The 20203-nt window shown below is 36.1% G+C and overlaps 1 protein-coding gene across 2 annotated transcripts in view; it reads right to left on the bottom strand.

The window, feature by feature from the left end:
* The window catches only part of PRKCA (protein kinase C alpha), a 227701-nt gene that overhangs the window by 56858 nt on the left and 150640 nt on the right, over nt 1–20203 (bottom strand). For both annotated transcript variants that reach the window (XM_058165997.1, XM_058165998.1), the window contains exons 4-5: nt 8323–8434; nt 3075–3203 (exon numbers count right to left, since the gene is read on the bottom strand). In XM_058165997.1, the coding sequence (XP_058021980.1) occupies nt 3075–3203; nt 8323–8434 (241 nt within the window). The remainder of the gene's footprint in view (nt 1–3074; nt 3204–8322; nt 8435–20203) is intronic.

Below are 20203 nucleotides of genomic sequence, written 5' to 3'. Positions count from 1 at the left end.
TTAGCTTTATTATTGATGTCTCAAAGTCTATTATTTTATAAGAAATAGAAAATTTCAATCTGTGTCAATTGCCTTAAAGGACCAAACCAGCCAATTGAGAAAGAAAAAACATTCTTTTCTCCAGAATGACCCTACATTGCTCATGACAGGCAAAAGCAAAGAAAACAAGGTTGTGTGCCCTTCGAGAAGAGCTGCTCTTCTAGACGCCCCCATCAGAGATGATTGTGAAAAATCAAGGAAGGAAAAAAGGAAGGACATAATTCTGCCCACCAACTAACACCCCCCCAAAAAACCACCAAACAAACCACCAAACAAACAAAAAACCAACACCACCACATCCCTTTCTACCAATTTGCTATAGGGCTATAAAAGCAGGCCATGTGCTCTCTTTTAGCATGACAAATCAAAAGAGTTAATTAGGAGACAGAAGGAGGAAGAGGAAAAGCATACAATAGAGAAAGAGATAAAGTACTGTACTAGCAGCAGGGTGGAGGTGGATAGTAATTCCTTCAGTGCTTCAAGGCTTATGTGACACTGTCAGTTTTGTATCTGCTTAACTGCCTTTTCTACCTTCAGGGCATCTGGCAAAGTAAGGCCTACTTTATTTATTTAGCACAATGCATTTTAAGAGCAATTGGAAGTCTGATTCAGACTCCTACAGAATTCTGCCCTGGGTAACACTAAATTAAGCCCTAAGATCGGCAAAAATTAGAGGTAACTCAATACCGTTTTCCGGAAGGTGATTCATAATACTGACACTCCTACATCTTGCCAGGCTAAGAATATCATGCTTCCTTCCACCTCAAGTTGTGAGGAGAGCTCCCCCATAATTTTCCTCTCCCTCAGCTATTTGGGGAGAGGAATGGGAATAGAGAAAATAGCATCCATCATTGGTAGTTTTCTTGAAACATCAGGTCAGCTAGTTTTGTTAAGGTAGATTTCCCTACCAGATTTTTTTGCGTCTTTGAACTCCCTTTGCTGGCTGGGGAATTCTGGGAGTTGAAGTCCACACCTCTTCAAGCTGACAAGATTGAGAAACACTGCCTTATATTATCTGGAGTTCTGATTGTTGGGTGCACTATCGTGATATAGTGCACATGATGGGACTCGGAGTCCTCCATATTACACACTTCTTCTGGCCAAGACAAAAGAGTTGGTACCAATGATTAGTAACAGAACCTGTGTCTCTAAGTTTAACAAATGATCAATATTGATCAGCCTATGGTAAACAAACCTTAAACTTAAATTTTAGAAATATAGGTAGCATTTGTCTTACAGCTGTTTGTTTAGAGATCATTTGAAATTACAACAGCACTGAAAGAAGTAACTTATGACTGTTTTCCACACTTAAGACCATTGCAGCAAAGCTCATTTAGCAAATGAGCTTACTCAGCAACAGAAATTTTAGACTCAGTTTTGGTTGTAAATTGAAGGCTACCTGTAACACTCATGAGGACTGAATGAATGAAGAAACAGGTTATGTAAGTCTTATATTAGGGAACAGTAAAGCACAAAGTTTTCCTAGGATGCAGGAAGCAGCAGACAAGTGAAGAGAACTACGGATTGACATTTCATTGTCACACCAAGAACTATTACTTTGGACATGAATTAAATCAGCCAACTGTCTCTATCATACACACACACTAAAAGGAAGAGATTTCTGATTTCATTCTTGCGAAAACGTTTGCTATGAGCATAATAATCTTGTCACAGAAAGTGCTAGAAATATTACAGATAGCAGCCTACTACATTCAGTGTCGATTATATTGCCAATAGCCTACAAATAAAAATAGAGTTAAGATTACGTTGCCTTTCCTAATGTGAAAAAAGATTCTGTGGAAAGCTTAGTTTTCATTTTTAAGGGCTGCTGCTTCGGAGGAGTCACTGAAGTTGAAAGGAAACCAAGATACCTTAAGCAGTAGGATTGAGCCACCTGTATTTTGCCAATTGCGACGAAACACGATTCAACTGTGTCTATTTAAAAATTATTTAAAAATAACAAAGAAAACAAAACATCTAGCTTTCTTGTTTCATTTTCTATTTTTGTAGTTTCAGATGAAGATAGAATCATAATGTTCTCCGCTCAGTATAGACACCCAAGCAAAAGCAACCCTAACAGATGGGAGGTCTACTTCCAATGAATACATTCAATAAAGGGTGGGCCATCAGCTTTTCGGGTAAATTAATTCCACAGTCAAAACTCATGTTAGTGTTAGAAAGCAGTTTCCTAGCCTTCAATTTTAACACAACGTAAATACAGTGTTTATTTTCTACACCCTGAAAAAATAAGGGAGAGATTTTGATGTATTTTTTGTCTGACAGCTGACACTTGAAGTATGCTATCACACACCCCCAAAGCTAAAATACCAACTTCCTTCACATGTGCCTCTTAAGATTTAGGCTCTAGTTGCCTGATCATCCACAATACCATTCTCTGAATATGTTGATTCATTTATTGCTGTAATTTATATGCCACCCATCTCACTATCAAATGACTCTGGGCAGCTTAGAACAACATCAAAGTGTGATATAAAAGAATAAGAACATTAAAAGCATTAAGAATTAAAACATTACAATTGACCAAGAACTAGATAAAAAGGAATCAATGTGTAAACAGGATGGAGGTGGGATCTGCTCCTAATCTACTAAGCACCTCCACAGGCATATGCCTATTTTGCAGCTGTATCACATTGCTGACTTCTATTCAGTTTGTAATCAATTACTATTTCAAGGGATTTTTTTCTTAGCATTATTGCATAGCCACCATGCTGAATTAGGTCAAAAGGACATTCTGTTCCTTGCTGGAAGCTCCAAAGCAGAATATGGGCACACTGTGTCATTTTCCAACCTCACTTTCCAGCCATGGATGCTAGATACGTTCTTATATAGATAGTAAGCCTATTACATCCTTCAGTTCAAAGGAATTCATAATCCTTTGTTCCAGCCAGGAGCTGAAGTTTTACTGAATATAGTACATAAGCCATTTCTTAAGCTTATTGCCTCAAAGCTATTCAATATAAATGAATAAAAGCATCCTTAAATGAGGTACATTACATCTAAGAAGCTTTCCTTACCTGTGACTTGCAACTTGTCACCAGTCACTTCCACCTTCAAATAAATCCTCCCTCTTTTTTCCGTGTGATCCATTCCACAAAGACTTGGAACATTTATTACACATTGTTTGTGAACATTCATATCACAGGCTGAAAGTCAGAAAATAAATAATTTAACATCCTAAGGAGTGAAAAGGACAGACATAACTAATTGGCACTACCAGTTTCACATTGCCAGGGAAGTTGATTTTTCCTTTAGGCTATTAGGGAAAGCTTGTCAATTTATAGTCCACTCAAAAAAAAAAATCTTTCCACATTCAGTACATAAGATGAGAAGTGTGTTTGCAGTATCTTCTCACAAATGAAAGCAAGCATTTTCTCCATCACAGGGCAGAACAAAATAAGGCAAAAACAAATCTTGAGGAAAATGATTTTGAGTTAAGAAAGAAGCTATTTCTGCTGCAGTCTTGAAGACTGCTTTTACACAAATCATACAGTGACATTGGCCAGAGTCAATGATTCCCCAACATACCAAATAAGTTTTGAGACCAATGTTAATGATACCAGTTTAAACATTAAAATTATATGGGTGGCATTTAGTTGATAATAAGGAGGAAAATGTGGGAAAACATAAGTTGGTTGAATACTTGCTAGGGTTTTATAGAATAGAATAGAATAGAATTTTTTATTGGCCAAGTGTGATTGGACACACAAGGAATTTGTCTTGGTGCATATGCTCTCAGGGGACATTTATAGAAAGGAAAATGAAAATAAAAACACAGTCAGTAAGATAAGATCTCCTCTTTTTGGGATTGACCACTGGCCAATCATTAAATTTGTTTTTTAAAAAACACTGTACAACTATTATTTCAATGCTACTGTTTTTGAGCATCCATTAATGCGTACATAGTAGTTCCACTAATAAAAACCTAGGTTATGCCTCATCAGGAAAGCTGCCACATACTAGCAAAAGAATTATTTGTTTTAGCTATTCCCTAGGAAACACGATGTGAAAAATGCTTTCTGGATTGATTTTTAAAAATCTGATTGGGAAAATAAGTGACCACAACTATTTTTAATCAAAGTCTTGACAAGTGCTTTGTTTGACAATAAAACTGCTGAATCAAAATGTTGTAAGAATTGAGACACCTAATTTATAGCTCTTCCATATTATGAAAAAGTGTATCTTTATACCTTGACATTAGAATTCTTTCAGAAATTATAGACACAGTTTTAATTCTAGAGAATGTAGTTATGCAACATTCTCATATCTAACAGTGGGAAACACATGTTGAAAGGCAGAAAAACTGAAAGGGTTCTTTGTCTTTCTTCCATAAGAAACAAAGTCTTAAGTATGCCTGATTTTTCTCAAAGCCAATCACTGAGCCATGGGTATGTGGGGAGTCAAAACAAGTGAAAGTCAGCATAGCACAGAAATTAAAATGCTGAGCTTCAACCATAGAAATCCAAGTTCCAATCCCCTCTCAGCAATGAAGCTTAGGACTTTGGACCCACTCACTCTTTCTTAGTTCAATCAGCTTTTGGAGCTTGATGCTCTGGTGATAAAATAAGAGGACTACTATGGATGCTACCTTGTATTCTTAAGATGGAAGACAGAATGTAAATGCAATGCTAAACAAATTAAAAACAACAACAACTCAAGCCTACCAAAAGACCAAGCAACGATGGAGATTAATCCCTTTTTATATAGGGTTCTCCACAACATGCATATATTCGAGAAAAAGGGTGGCCTGAACTATAGCATCATATTAGATGCTTAATTAGAACTGCAGAAAAAATAATTGCTACCAACCTGCCTTCCATTGAGGACCTGTATACTGCACGAATCAAGAAGAGGGCCGTGAAAATATTTGCAGATCCCTTGCATCCTGGACATAAACTGTTTCAACTCCTACCCTCAAAACGACGCTATAGAGCACTGCACACCAGAACAACTAGACACAAGAACAGTTTTTTCCCGAAGGCCATCACTCTGCTAAACAAATAATTCCCTCAACACTGTCAGACTATTTACTGAATCTGCACTACTATTAATCGTTTCATAGTTCCCATCACCAATCTCTTTCCACTTATGACTGTATAACTATAACTTGTTGCTGGCAATCCTTATGATTTATATTGATATATTGATCATCAATTGTGTTGTAAATGTTGTACCTTGATGAACGTATCTTTTCTTTTATGTACGCTGAGAGCATATGCACCAAGACAAATTCCTTGTGTGTCCAATCACACTTGGCCAATAAAAATTCTATTCTATTCTATTCTATATCGTATTGATTTTTTAAAAAAAATCCAGATAGAAAGATGTAGCTTTGTAGGATGAAATAAACTGAAATATTTTCATTCCTTTTCTACCTTAAACGATTTAAAGTATTACTGATCTTGAGTTTCAACAGAAGAGGTTATATGTAGGTCTAGGCTGAACTGTAGAGTCTTTGGTGCTCTCTGAGCTTGGTTGTTTGCTTGCAGATGTTTCATTATCTAATTAAATAACATCACCAATGCTAGAGCATGGTGTTTACTCCCTGTTTATATACAATTCCTAGCCCTGCCAGTATTGGTGGGAGTGTAGCTTTCTCCTTGGTAGTTTCTTGATCGGGGTATTGTTTTCTGCTTGATTGTTTGCCTGCTGTTAAACCTTGCTTATCTGGATATTGGCTACTGGAGGGGATGACTTCTTTTCTGCTTCATTGTAATTTTTTGTTGACTCATTTGAATGGTGTGTAAATATGGTTTATTTCTATGTGTCAATTTATAGCTGATTTGTCTGAATGCCAAGTTTCCAGGAATTCCCTTGCGTTTATGGGTTTGACTTGGTCTAGGATGCTCCTAATTTCCCAGTTGGAACAGTGGCTCGGTCCATCTGTTGTGAGATGGAGTTTTCATCATGTCTTCTGACTGCTAGTTGGTGTCCATAGATGCATTCTGCTAATCTTCTACCTTTTGTCCTACCTTCTTTATACTTTATGTTGTAAATGACTAGGTTTTTTCTTCTTCTTAGGCTGCTGGGTCTTTGGGTTTACTTAAGATGTTTTTTATGGCTTTGATTGGTTTGTATGCTAGACTGATGCCATATGGTTGTAATGGTTGGTTGTTTCTGAGATTTTTTTTTTTAATGTATGGTCAGTGTTACCTTTTTCATATCTTGTTTTGGTAGTGTTGTGGGTTGAACAGTCGGGCACTTTTTGATAAAGTTACATGGGTATCCATTTTATTGGAAGATGTTATATAGGCGATCCATTTCCTTTTTCTGATGTTCTGGGTTGTTGCAGTTTGTGCTCATTTGAATATTTTTCTTTTACATAGCTCCTCTGGTGGGAGGACTTGTTTAATGTGGCTTGTTTTTCAACAGACTTGTGTTTCTAATTTTTTCCAGTTGTTTCTCCTGCTGATGAAGATATCCAGAAAGAATAGCACATTGTTGCTTTCTTCTTCTCTGTTGATTTTTTTCTTGGAAGATGTTGTTGACTGTTTCTTGTGTCTTTTCTCATTGTTCCTTTTTTATTATGACAAAGGTATCATTTACATATCAGATTCATATTTTTGGCTGTTTGTGTGGGAGTGCTGTTTTTTCCAGATGCTGATGCATTACAGTTTCTTTTTTAAGTCCTAAGAGTGGTGATTCTATGGATGTTCTTCTGATTTGTTCATATATCTGTCAATCAAACTGCATGTAGGTAGTGAGGCAGAGGTTGGGGGGTACATGATTCTGGGTATTTTAATCTTAGAATATTTAGCTAGGTCAGGTGAGTTGTGTAGAACTGCTGCGATGGATTCTTTTGCTGGTTCTGGACCTATGTATGTGAAGAATGCTGTGACACTGAATGAAACCATAATTTCATGTTTAGGTCTTTTATTTTCTGGAAGCACTATAGTGCTGTAGTGGAGAATTGATAAATAAAATTGTAGTGTGGAGTGGGCTGCAGTGGGGAAGCAATGGAATATTAACGATATCCAATCAAGAAGCCATCAGAGAGAAAATCACACCCACATCAACACTGGCAGGGCAAGTATCTGTACACAAACAGAAAGCAAAGCCCATATTTACTTGCACTGATGTTGTTACCTAGCTGGGTAATGAAATATCTGCAAGCAAACAACCAAGCTCAGAGAGCACCAAGGACTCCACAGGAGGTTTCTAAGGAATCCCCAAAATAGCTTCCAAGCCATTTAATTAGTCATAGGTGACAGCTTGCTATTTTTATAGCTATTGAAGAGGAGTTCTATTCAAACCACATGAGGAGAAACAGCAGTTTGTGTACTTTCTGACAACAGCTGTTTTTATTCATCTCTTTGTTGCAGCTACCGTTGCAGCCCTAGTAGCCGGTTACCTTATACTTAGAATTCGACAAACTGCTTTAGGTTATGTTGTGAAATTGTTCGTGAGGCACTGTCCCCACCCCGGTTTTTTCAACTCCTCTCCTTCTACCTGATGCAGCATAAATTAATTTTGACTTTTCTTTTTTTTAAAAAAGAAGAAGAAGAAGAAGAAGAGCCTTTTGATAAAATTGTAACGGGATGGGATATGTGGTCTTTGCATTTATCTAAGCAATGATCAGTAAGCTCAGATACCCTGGTGTGAGAGTCCTGGTTTTTGTAGCATTTATATTCATCTATATCCTTCTAGTTTTCCATACTTCAACTAACTAATTCCCTTGGAATGACACAGCAAAAGAACTCACCCGTCTATAGTAAGAGACTTGAGTGCGCTAGCTCCACAGGGTTGCTCCAATGGAAATCATATGGCAATAGCCAAAATTTCACACACTTTTTGGAAATGGCCCTAATGCTTTATTTATGGGGAAGCCAATTCCCCAGAACGAAGTGGGTTCTTAGTGGTGGCAATTTGCAAGGGTGAATCAATCAAACAAAATAAAAGGATAGTAAACAAACATTATGAAGCCTTTGTTATAAAGCCACAAACTGCCCTTATTTTTTTTTTTAATGCTTGGGCTTTTATCATAATATTGCAGGTCAACTGCTGATTGAATATAATGCTTCTTTCTTCCAGTAAGTTTCCATTAATATATGGCTACAGAAAAATCAACATGAGAAAAAGCTCTTCTCATTTACAGTCTTTTGCTAGATGTGTTGAAATATTCATTTCAAATGGACTGCTACATTTGTAATTAACAGGAACTACAATAAATTGTACTGGAAAGTAGTTAGGCACAACTCTAATGGCTTCATTGATTTTTTTATATATATATAAAAAACTCAACACTGCATGAAATAAATATCTTACTATCACATTTCATCCCTTGGTGCAGAAGTCCATAAAGTAATGAACCACAATGGTCACAAAATGTTGGGCTCCCATACGTGTGGATTTTGAATTTATGCTTGCTTCTGGGATCCTAAAAAGGAGAGAAATGTCAGTGTCATGTTACCTGTTAATCAATGAAATTAAAGACATTAATGTTGTCAAACATTAAATGAAAGTTTCTGAATTACAAATCCACGTACAACTCCTTACAGAATACATATATCTCCTTCGACAATAATTGCGTGTTCTTTAAATAAATAAATAAAAACCTATAATATAACAAAATTAGGTACATTTGACTTTGAGTTTGTGTGTAATATTATAATAAAACTAAAAACAAACAAAAGAGCAGAAAACACTTTATCCCTAATACGAACATGCTATTATCTACTGTCATTGCATACTTTGGTCTTTGAGTGCTACTTAAAGAAACTTGAACTGGCTGAAATAATATGGAAAACTTATTCTGCATTCTTATCAACAACTTAACTTAAAACTACTCCCAAGGAATTCTCATTCCTTCAAGCGGTGCTTTCAAATATGATGGTCTGTTTTCTGAACAATTCTGAAAGAAAGCGGCAGTTGCCAAAGCTCTATTTTTTTAATCAGAAAATACTGTAATTGCAGCTTCTAGTCTTTTGGTCAGTCTCTGGCTTTGTCCCAGAAAAATACTCCCAAACCACAAAACCATATACTGTTCCATAATGCCTTAAAGTTGAAAGCAGGAAAGCAGAAGCTTGTCACTCCTACAAGGGGATTTCCAAATTGTGGGAGTCCTCAAGAATTTAGGCAGCTGCTGCAGATGGCAAAAATTGGAAGTATCCTCTGAGAGCCCTCAGATTTAACAAATAGGCATTTTATAGAGAAGAGGTGGTAGGTGCTTGGTTTAGGCTGCAGGTTTAATGGTTGACATTTCCAATAACACGAAGTTACACACAATGGAAAAAAAGACCCTTTTCTACTTTAAGACTATGTGAGAAGGACAAATGCTGTGTCCTACTTTAAAGCAGCTTCCAATGTTCTTATAATAATGCCCCTTATTTCTTTTTATAGAGTTTGGGAAATAAATTATTTTATTTTTATTTTATTTATTTATTTTGTCACAACATCATACAAAAAGATTATATAGTATATACACATATAAACATATATAGGAAGAAGAAAAGAAAAACAATAGGACAGGAACGGTAGGCACGTTTGTGCGCTTATGCACGCCCCTGATGGTCCTCTTAGGAATGGGGTGAGGTCAACAATAGAAAGTTTTTGGTTAAAGCTTTTAGGATTATGGGAAGAGACCACAGAGTCAGGTAAAGTATTCCAAGCACTGATGATTCTGTTGCAGAAGTCATATTTTCTGCAATCTAGATTAAAGCGGTTTACATTAAGTTTAAATATTGGTTGCCCTTGTATTATTGCAATTAAAGCTGAAGTAGTCTTTGACAGGAAGGACATTACAATAGATGATTCTATGAGTTAAACTTAGGTCTTGTCGAAGGCGACGGAGTTCCAAGTTTTCTAAGCCTAGGATTTCAAGTCTGGTGGGATAAGGTATTTTGTTGTTTTCAGAGGAATGGAGAACTCTTCTTGTAAAATATTTCTGGACACATTCAATTGTATTGATGTCAGAGATGTGGTGAGGGTTCCAAACAGGTGAGCTGTATTCTAGAATTGGTCTAGCAAATGTTTTATATGCTCTGGTTAGTAGTGTGGTGTTTTTGGAAAAGAAACTACGCAAAATTAGGTTTACAACTCTTAGAGCTTTTTGCTATGTAGTTGCAGTGGGCTTTGGCACTTAGATCATTTGACATGAAAACTCCAAGGTCTTTAACGGGATGGGGGTCGTCTGTAAGGTAATGTCCATCTAGTATGTACTTAGTTTTAGGTTCTTTTTCCTATATGTAAGACTGAGCATTTGCTGGTTGAAATTTGAGCTGCCAATTTTAGACCAAGCGGTTAGATGGTCAAGGTCGTTTTGAATGATAGAAGTGTTGTCTGTGGTGTTAAATAGTTTGACATCGTCAGCAAAGAGAACACAATTACTTGAGATATGGTCACAAAGATCATTAATGTATAGAATAAAGAGTGTTGGTCCAAGGGCGCTGCCTTGAGGAACGCCACTCTTGACAGGAACAGGATTTGATAAAGCATTGCCAATTTTGACCACTTGTTGTCTGTTAGACAGAAAAGCAGATATCCATTTGTGGAGGGGTCCTGAGATGCCATAGGATGTTAGTTTAAGGAGAAGTTTATCGTGTACTACTGAGTCAAAAGCTTTGCAGAAGTCTATGTAGATTGCATCTATTGATTTGCCTTGATCTAGATTTGAAGTCCATATGTTTTTGCAGTGGAGAAGTTGTAAGTTACATGATAACTTTTTCCTGAAACCAAATTGTTTGTTGGAGAGTAGGTTGTTAGTTTCTAAGTGTGAGGTAATGGATTGGTTGATGATAGATTCCATGACTTTGCAGGTGACGCAGCAAAGGGAGATCGGTCTGTAGTTTTCGACTAAGCTGGGGTCTCCTTTTTTGAAGATGGGGATGACTGTGGCTAGTGACCAAAGTTTGGGAAGAGAACTGGTAGTGAAAGCTTTATCAAAGATAATACTTAGGGGTTCAACTATATTAATGGAAAGTTTTTTAAAGAAATATCTATTTTCTCTGTGTCAAGACAGAAAATCCTTTACGAATATTTACATGTAAGTATATTTTTTAGATGTTAAAAAAAAAACAAAAGAGTTAATGCAAGTTACAAATTTTAGAAATTCTTGCCAGCTTATAAAATGTAGGAACAATAATATCGAGAAGAGTATGTTCCAATACAAATATATTATGTATGTCTGTAATTAATAAGATATAGTAACAAAAAGATAATCTCATATTTGTACAAAAATAGTTTTCTGCATCAAGTTTAGAATTTTTGTTAGGTACAAAGTTATCTTTTCGGTCTATTGATATATGCACACATCTGTAGATCAATGAAGTTCTAAGAGTTATTATTTTTAATTTACAGTAACAAAAGAGCCAGAAAATCTGAAGTGGTTTAATGAATAAAGTACAATTTTTTAGTTCCTGCCAACAATTCAACAGAGAAATTCAAGTGTTCAATTTCATGTATAGATACTCTCTGGATAGAGTCTTGTATGCATTATTCACACGAAATTATTTTATGAAATATTTCAGAAAGAGAAAAAATATCCATAGTGGAGAAGAATATAAAATGCCCCTCTAGGGGGAGGCAGAATGACATATAAAAATATCTAATAAAAAATTAATGTTAGACCAGCTAGCTCAGCTGCACTTCAGAGGCAAAGCTTTCATTATTTTTTATTGTGACTTTAAAAAATGTGATGCACATTCACCCAAAAATTATACAAAGTGCCATTCAATGATAAAATATTAGTAATTCAATAATTTGTACCAAAATTTTTAAATGGAACTATCTGTTGGATTTAGGCCAATCACAAACAACTGTTAAAATCAATAAAATCTATTTCAGACTATTTATATTTCCCAAGATTTCAGTGACTATGATGTATAGTTTCAAGCTGAGAGTTTATTGAAAATTCTCAGAAGTGACAAGTACGGCACCATAAAAATTTTAAAAGGTTACTGATGCTTGATTAACATTTGTGATCCTGTCTGTCTGTCTGCCCTCTTCCCCCCCCCCTCTCATATCTATCTTCTTTCAACTTCTTTCGGAAGCAGGAATTGGAAAAAAAGAATTACACAAGCTAGAAAGCCACTGCCATACAATTATTTACATTTCTGGCAGAAATGCCTTTATCAGCACTTTATCTATCTCTCCAATTTCAAAGTCAATTTTTTTTTATTTGTCACAACATTATATATAAGCATAAGCATGAAATAACTTTTCGATATATAAGCATATATATAACCATAAGTATGTAATAACTATACGAATTGGATACAATCAAAGGGAACATTAGGACAGGAACGGTAGGCACGTTGGTGCTCTTATGCATGCCCCTTACAGACCTCTTAGGAATGGGGTGAGGTCAATAGTAGATAGTTTTTGGTTAAAGCTTTGGGGATTTGGGGAAGAGACCACAGAGTCTGGTAGTTTATTCCAAGCATTAACAACTCTGTTTCATTTTCAATTGCATTCTAATTTGGGGGGGATCAGCATTTCGTCTCAAAAGGTACATGAGTTCCTTGTCTTTCCACTTGTTCTGTCAATAGGCGATTATTCTCCAACTCTACACAATCACTCATGATTTACTAACATTATCATCTTAGCCTTCTGAAAAATGATATATTAACTTCTGCAATTAACTGATTGCTCATACAGGATTCATTCAGCTTCTGCGATCTACAATCCCCTTCGATCCTTGAAAATTGCCTAGCAGCATCTCTGTGGAGGGAAATGAGCTTCTGAATGTGTGTACCAGAACTTTATCTTAACAGCAATAAGCATCTGGTAGCACAGTCCAAATCCCACTATTTAGCTGTCATATCAATGTGTATTTGAATCTGAAAGTACAGAATAATACTGTGTTAGACCTTCTAAACAGACTCCCTTATCCTCAGTATATTTCCACAGCTGGAAAACCTGTACTTGTAACCTCTGCAGTAGTAACTGACTGTCTTCTGGATTGTGGTCACTTTGCAGACAGATGAATTACAAATAGCTGTTTAGAAATTATGATTTTGAAACATTACTGGGAAACACACCAGAGATATGTGGCAATTCACTTCTACCAGAAACTTTTTATTTTACAAATTGTCCTCAGCACATGAATATGTTGGTAAGTCTGGTTAAGTAACATAAAGTAACGCTAAAAAGCCTCTTCACTAATAGCACTGAGGTGTTGAAAAGTTTACTCATTTCATTTTGATGCCTGGATTAACCTGCCTCCTAAAGAAAATTATTAATGTCTCGTACTACAGTTCCCTACGGCGTACATAAAAGAGCTAGGGAGCTTAAAGGTTTTTCACTACCCAAGTTCTTAATAAAAGGACTGCTGTGAGCCAAGGAACCTAGATCTGTGTTGCCTCAAGTTGTCAGTGTTGATACTTCTGCAGTGATCCACAGATATTTATTTCAGAGTTGCCTGAGAGATTTGTGGATTAGTTCTAAGGTGCCAAATGGTGCTCCTGGGAAAATGGTTACTTGTGTAATTAGGAATTCTGGAAGAGCCATTCCACTTAAAAGATTGGAAAGAAAAAAGGTAACATAGCCAATAATAATCTTACCCTAACAAATTTCCAGGATAAATGCTGGAAAACTATAGAAAGTGTATCCTTAGAAGCCATATTTCATAGATGAAGATGGGGATAATGTACATTATACTTAATGTAATGTGTATTTTGAAAATACACAGTAGAAGATATTTAAAAAGACATTTGCTCATTACAAAACAACAGCAGCAATGAATACGGTATCAGAAATAAGTTTTCTATGCCTTAGATAACTATTCTTCAATAAGATTAAATACATTTGATATTGGCAAGATTCTGTTTTAGATTCTGTCTGCAGTGATCATTCATATGAAGGCAACATTGATGAAGACAAATAACAAATCTTAAATACTATAGCTTTTGTGAAAAATTAAAATCAGGTTGAATGATAGATACAAAACTCCAGACTTCAAATTTTATGCACATTAGAATATGTTAGCTAAATAGAGTATTTTGTCTCTGTATATAATGCACAGATACCGATCTGACCAGATAGCTTTTCTTAGCATTTCATGAGATGATGCCATTAAAAATAACTTTTAATTTTTTTTCACAATTAGCAGAATAGGAATTTAATGTTCAAAAACATTAGGCCAATTCTCCCTTTATCTGTGAAAACCAAAAGGATATATATTTCAATTCCCAATACGCTATAATTTGAGAGAGAGGAAAAAAACAAATGGATTTTAATGAATTAACATTTAAAATGATGACTATGAATAGGCGTAACTCTGACAACACATATTTTGCTCCACAATGCTTTCAAGAATAAGTTGATAACTGCAGAAATGAATCAATATTATAAAGATGATGTAATCATATACATTTTTGTCTAGTCTGACATTTAGAATGACTTCATTTAATCATTAAATGTAGCTTTAGATATTCCTGTAATACACACACACACACACCCCACACACAAAGCCATAATAGAAAAAGAGTAATCTAGTAATCTCCACAACCTGTTCAGTCTGTCTATCCAGATACTCAAGTTGATGGTAAGCTTCACTGCCTCTTCACACTCTCTATTCTTAAGGTTCTTAAGAGATCTCTCACTCTTAAATTTGATTTAATAGTCCTTGGTATAAAGCAGGGGTCCCCAACCATGGGCCACAGCCCACTACCGCGCCTTGAGCCCTTCAAAACTTTTATTTTTTATTTTTATTTATTTATTTATTTTTGTCACAACATCATATAAAAAGGATTATATAGTATATAAACATATATATGAGTAAATATTAGGAGGTATAAGCATCAATATATATATAGGAAGAAGAAAAGAAAAACAATAGGACAGGAACGGTAGGCACGTTTGTGCGCTTATGCACGCCCCTTATGGTTCTCTTAGGAATGGGGTGAGGTCAATAGTAGAAAGTTTTTGGTTGAAGCTTTTAGGATTATGGGAAGAGACCACAGAGTCAGGTAAAGTATTCCAAGCACTGATGATTCTGTTACAGAAGTCATATTTTCTGCAATCTAGATTAAAGCGGTTAACATTAAGTTTAAATCTGTTGGTTGCTCTTGTATTGTTACAATTAAAGCTGAAGTAGTCTTTAACAGGAAGGACATTACAGTAGATGATTCTATGAGTTAAACTTAGGTCTTGTCAAAGGCGACGGAATTTCAAGTTTTCTAGGCCTAGGATTTCAAGTCTGGTGGGATAAGGTATTTTGTTGTTTTCAGAGGAATAAAGAACTGTTCTTGTAAAATATTTCTGGACTCGCTCAATTGTATTGATGTCAGAGATGTGGTGAGGGTTCCAAACAGGTGAGCTGTATTCTAGAATTGGTCTAGCAAATGTTTTATATGCTCTGGTTAGTAGTGTAGTGTTTTTGGAAAAGAAGCTACGCAGGATTAGGTTTACAACTCTTAGGGCCTTTTTTGCTATGTAGTTACAGTGGGCTTTGACACTTAGATCATTTGACATGAAAACTCCAAGGTCTTTAACGGGATGGGGGTCATCTGTAAGGTAATGTCCATCAAGTATGTACTTAGTGTTTGGGTTCTTTTTTCCAATATGTAAGACTGAGCATTTGCTGGTTGAGATCTGGAGTTGCCAAGTTTTAGACCAAGTGGTTAGATGATCAAGGTCTTTTTGGATGATAGATGCATTGTCTGTGGTGTTAAATAGTTTGACATCGTCAGCAAAGAGAACACAATTACTTGCGATATGGTCACAAAGATCATTAATGTATAGTATGAAGAGTGTTGGTCCAAGGACGCTGCCTTGAGGAACGCCACTCTTGACAGGAACAGGATTTGATAGAGCATTGCCAATTTTGACCACTTGTTGTCTGTTGGACAGAAATGCAGATATCCATTTGTGAAGGGGTCCTGAAATGCCATAGGATTTTAGTTTTAGAAGTTTATCGTGTACTACTGAGTCAAAAGCTTTGCAGAAGTCTATGTAGATTGCATCTATTGTTTTGCCTTGATCGAGATTTGTAGTCCATATGTTTTTACAGTGAAGAAGTTGTAAGTTGCATGATAATTTTTTCCTGAAACCAAATTGTTTATTGGAGAGTAAGTTGTTAGTTTCTAAGTGTGAGGTAATGGATTGGTTGATGATTGATTCCATGACTTTGCAGTTGACGCAGCACAGAGAGATCGGCCTGTAATTTTCAACTAAGCTGGGGTCTCCTTTTTTGAAGATAGGGATGACTGTGGCTAGTGACCAAAGTTTGGGAAGGGAACTGGTTGTGAAAGCTTTTTCAAAGATTATGCTTAGGGGTTCTGCTATATTAGTGGAAAGTTTTTTTAAGAAGTATGTGCATAGTCCATCAGGTCCAATAGATAGCGATGGTTTCAAGTTATGAAGAGCTTTTTCAACGTTTTCTTCTGTGAAATCTATATGGGTTAAGTCATCATATTCAATGCTAGTGCGTTTATGGAACGTCGGATATGTGTTATTGCTGTTAACAAAAATTGAGCCAAAGAAACTGTTGAAGAGGTTAGCTTTAACTGTTTCGTCATTGTATTCTTTGTTGTTAGAATCATTTAGTGGTGGGATGGATCTTGAGTCTTTAAGTTTATTGTTCACAAAATTATAAAAGGCACGATTGGAATTTGTGCGCAAAAGGTTCTCTTCTTGCTTGGTGTGGTAATTTGTGCATTCAGTTTTTATTTGGTTGCATATATTTTTGTAGCTGATTTTGAAATTTGCTACACAGCCTTTTTTGTTTCTTTTCCAGAGGGATTTTTTTTTTGATTGAAGCTTTTTTATTGGTATGGGTAGTTTGCTTTTCCTGGTCATGGTGGTCATTTGTGGTACATATAGTTTAATGATTTTATTGATTTCAAGTAGGAAAACTCTATAGTGGTCTTCAGCGGTTGTGCAGGTTGCAAATAGATTTTGCCAGAAATGAAAGATCGTTGTTTATAAGATCGTAGTTGGCTTTTTTGAAGTTGTAGCTGGGAATACTATTGTTATTACAATTTAAGTATGGACGTATATTGAGACGAAAATCAATCATGCAGTGGTCACTGTTGGAAAAAGGTTCTTTAATTTGTAGTCCATAAATTGAGTTGGAGTTGTTGCAGAAGATAAGATCAAGGCAGTTGTTGAGTCTTGTGTTGTTAGTTACAAGTTGTTCAAGACCTAGGTTTGTAACAGCGTTGTATAGTGTAGTATGGATTGGATCGGTTGTACATTCATTAGTTATCCAGTTTATGAGAGGTAGATTTAGGTCACCCAGGAAGATGAGAGGATATGGGCAAGAGGTAGCCCATGTTAGCAGTGAGGTTAGCATGTTTGCATGGGTAATGTCATAGTCAGGGGCTCTGTAGCATAGTAAGAATCGAAGAGTAGTGTTGAGGGATAGGTCGCATACAATAGTTTCAGAAAGAGAAAGTTTTTTGCAACCTGGATATTTTTTAGATTCAGTGACTTTTTGTAAAAGATAGCCACTCCACCACCTCTTTGGTTTTCACGATCTGATCGATAAATTTGATATTCTTTGTTTGAGATAATGGAGTCAGGAAGGGATGAGTTCAGCCATGTTTCACAAACAAAAATGATATCTAATGTACCACTGTTTAACAAGAGGATAAATTCAGGTAATTTGTTAACAATGCTTCTTGCATTTATCAATTTGCATTTGAGATCTGTAGTAATTGGTAATGTAGTAAACAGGGCTGCAGAAGTGGCGAGCAAGCACATGTATGCATTTCCATGTGTGAGCAGTGGTGCAAACAGCTCACATGGAACCATCCCCTCTCCCCACCCACCCCTGCTGGTCCGCAAAGCCGGAAAGGTTGGTGAACTCTGGTTTAGAGAACGGGTCTCTAAACTTGGTAACTTTAAGACTTGTGGCCAGCTGAGGAATTCTGGGAGTCGAAGTCCACAAGTTTTAAAGTTGCCAAGTTTGAAGACCCCTGGTTTAGAAAACAATCTTTATGTATCTTTATTTATTAGAAATATGGGAGAATGCACAATTTAGGCAAAGAGTGGGGTTTTTTTCTTTAAACAGGGAGACAGAGTTGAACTCCAAAAATGAGCAGGTATACCACAGAGAGATTAATGAAGATGATTAAAAATTAAATTTGTTTACTAAAGTTATCCTCTTTTGTGATGTTAAAAAACTATAATTTTACACCGCCTATTAAGGTATCTTTTTTTTAATTTGAATTTATATCCCGCCCTTCTTTGAAGACTCAGGGCGGCTTACAATGTGTTAAGCAATAGTCTTCATCCATTTGTATATTATATATAAAGTCAACTTAATTGCCCCCAACAATCTGGGTCCTCATTTTACCTACCTTATAAAGGATGGAAGGCTGAGTCAATCTTGGGCCTGGTGGGACTTGAACTTGCAGTAATTGCAAGCAGCTGTGTTAATAACAGACAGACTTAGTCCGTTGAGCCACCAGAGGCCCTATCTATTCAACGCTATGGCTTATGGCCTCTGAGTCATAGGTTGTGGCATCTGGGTGTGTTTGCATGTGTGTGTGTGTGTGAGAGAGAGGGGGGGAGGGAGAATAAAAGGCAAGAGAAAAATAGATTAAAAGGGTATTAGGCTCTTATTCGAATGACTTTGAAAAATATCTTTTTCTATCATTATATGGTAACAATTAGTATTGGGGTGCAGTGGAGTCTTCGTGGAAGTAGGAAATAATTCAGTCCAAATGGATGCTGTTGCCACTATTAAGCCCGTAAACCAGAGCTTTTGCAATGTATCCAGAAGTTGGCAGTGCAAGATAAGTAACTTTAGATTTAGAATGAAATTTACTGAAGGCCAAAAAGTGTTATGAAGACATGAAGAACTCATCTGAATCTCCATTTATACCTATGAACTTAACTCAATAAATCTCCATCATCCCCTCTATAGACCCCATCATTCCATTTTGAATTCAAAACCTATTTTACTGTACTGCTCTAGGAGGTAATTGCTCTTTGAGCAATTTTTGCTCTTGCTGAAGAAGAAAAAAATTAGTCCTACCATCTTTAAATACCCTTTCCCTTGCAGTTACTACATTTAACCTTCCTTTACCTTCAAAACTCTATAGGCATATTAATTTTATTTATTTATTTTTATTTATTAGTCAAGAACGTATTAGGTAATAAGTATAAACATAGATTGGATATATAAAATAAATGCAAACAGAGAAAACATTAGGACAGGGACGGTAGGCATGCTGGTGCTCTTATGCATGTCCCTTACAGACCTCTTAGGAATGGGGTGAGGTCAACAATAGACAGTTTTCGATTAAAATTTTGGGGGTTTGGGGATGAAACCACAGAGTCAGGTAGTGCATTCCAGGCATTGACCACTCTGTTGCTGAAGTCGTATTTTCTGCAATCGAGTTTGGAGCGGTTCACTTTAAGTTTGTATCTATTGTGTGCTCTTGTATTGTTGTGGTTGAAGCTGAAGTAGTCATTGGCAGGAAGGACATTGTAGCAGATGATTTTATGAGCTATGCTTAGGTCAGACCGAAGGCGGTGTAGTTCTATGTTTTCTAAGCCCAGAATTTCAAGTCTGGTGGCATAAGGTAATATGGGCAACATTTCTTCCTTATACTATAAATTTATTTCCTATTCTGCCCCTACTTGACCCATTTCATTCAAACCATCCCTGCAATTCCTTTGTTGCCTCATCTCCCCTGCACTGACACTCTGCGACCAGTTCCCTTGTCATCGATGCAGGTTAATTCCTCTGTTTATTAAACTTCTCCCAAAATCATCCTTCTTTCATTTCATACTAGCTCTTTAAATACCAGTCCTGTTTATAATGCTACACCTTGGATTATCTTTTTAGTTATACATACAGATTTTTTTTAAAAAAATCTCTTATTAGCCAACAGTGTCCTTTCTAATGGACATTCAATATACATCTCTGGATAAGATCCTTATCATATTTTTTATCAAATCAGACATTCTTCCCAGGATCATTGATCCTGAGATTAAGTTTGAGTGAGATCAGGTTTTGTTTTTTTGCTTTAAAAGCTAAGATATTAGCACTGAAGTGTCTAAAATTCTATACTAAGAACAACTATTTGACCTTTTGCACATCTCGTTTTGTTTCTGCCATCTGTGTGGTTAAGAAACAATCCAGGAACATGAATCCCTACTTCTTCATACAATGCTGAAATCTGTTATTCATTTCCAAAATAGCTTTAAAGTGCTTAGTTAATTGCAAATTTTCAGATTTAACTTTAACAATAAC

Source organism: Ahaetulla prasina, chromosome 2, assembly GCF_028640845.1.
Source record: "Ahaetulla prasina isolate Xishuangbanna chromosome 2, ASM2864084v1, whole genome shotgun sequence".
In the NCBI taxonomy this organism is placed as follows: Eukaryota; Metazoa; Chordata; class Lepidosauria; order Squamata; family Colubridae; genus Ahaetulla; species Ahaetulla prasina.
The sequence above is the reverse complement of the archived record's forward strand: the minus strand, read 5'-3'. Positions and strand labels throughout refer to the sequence as shown.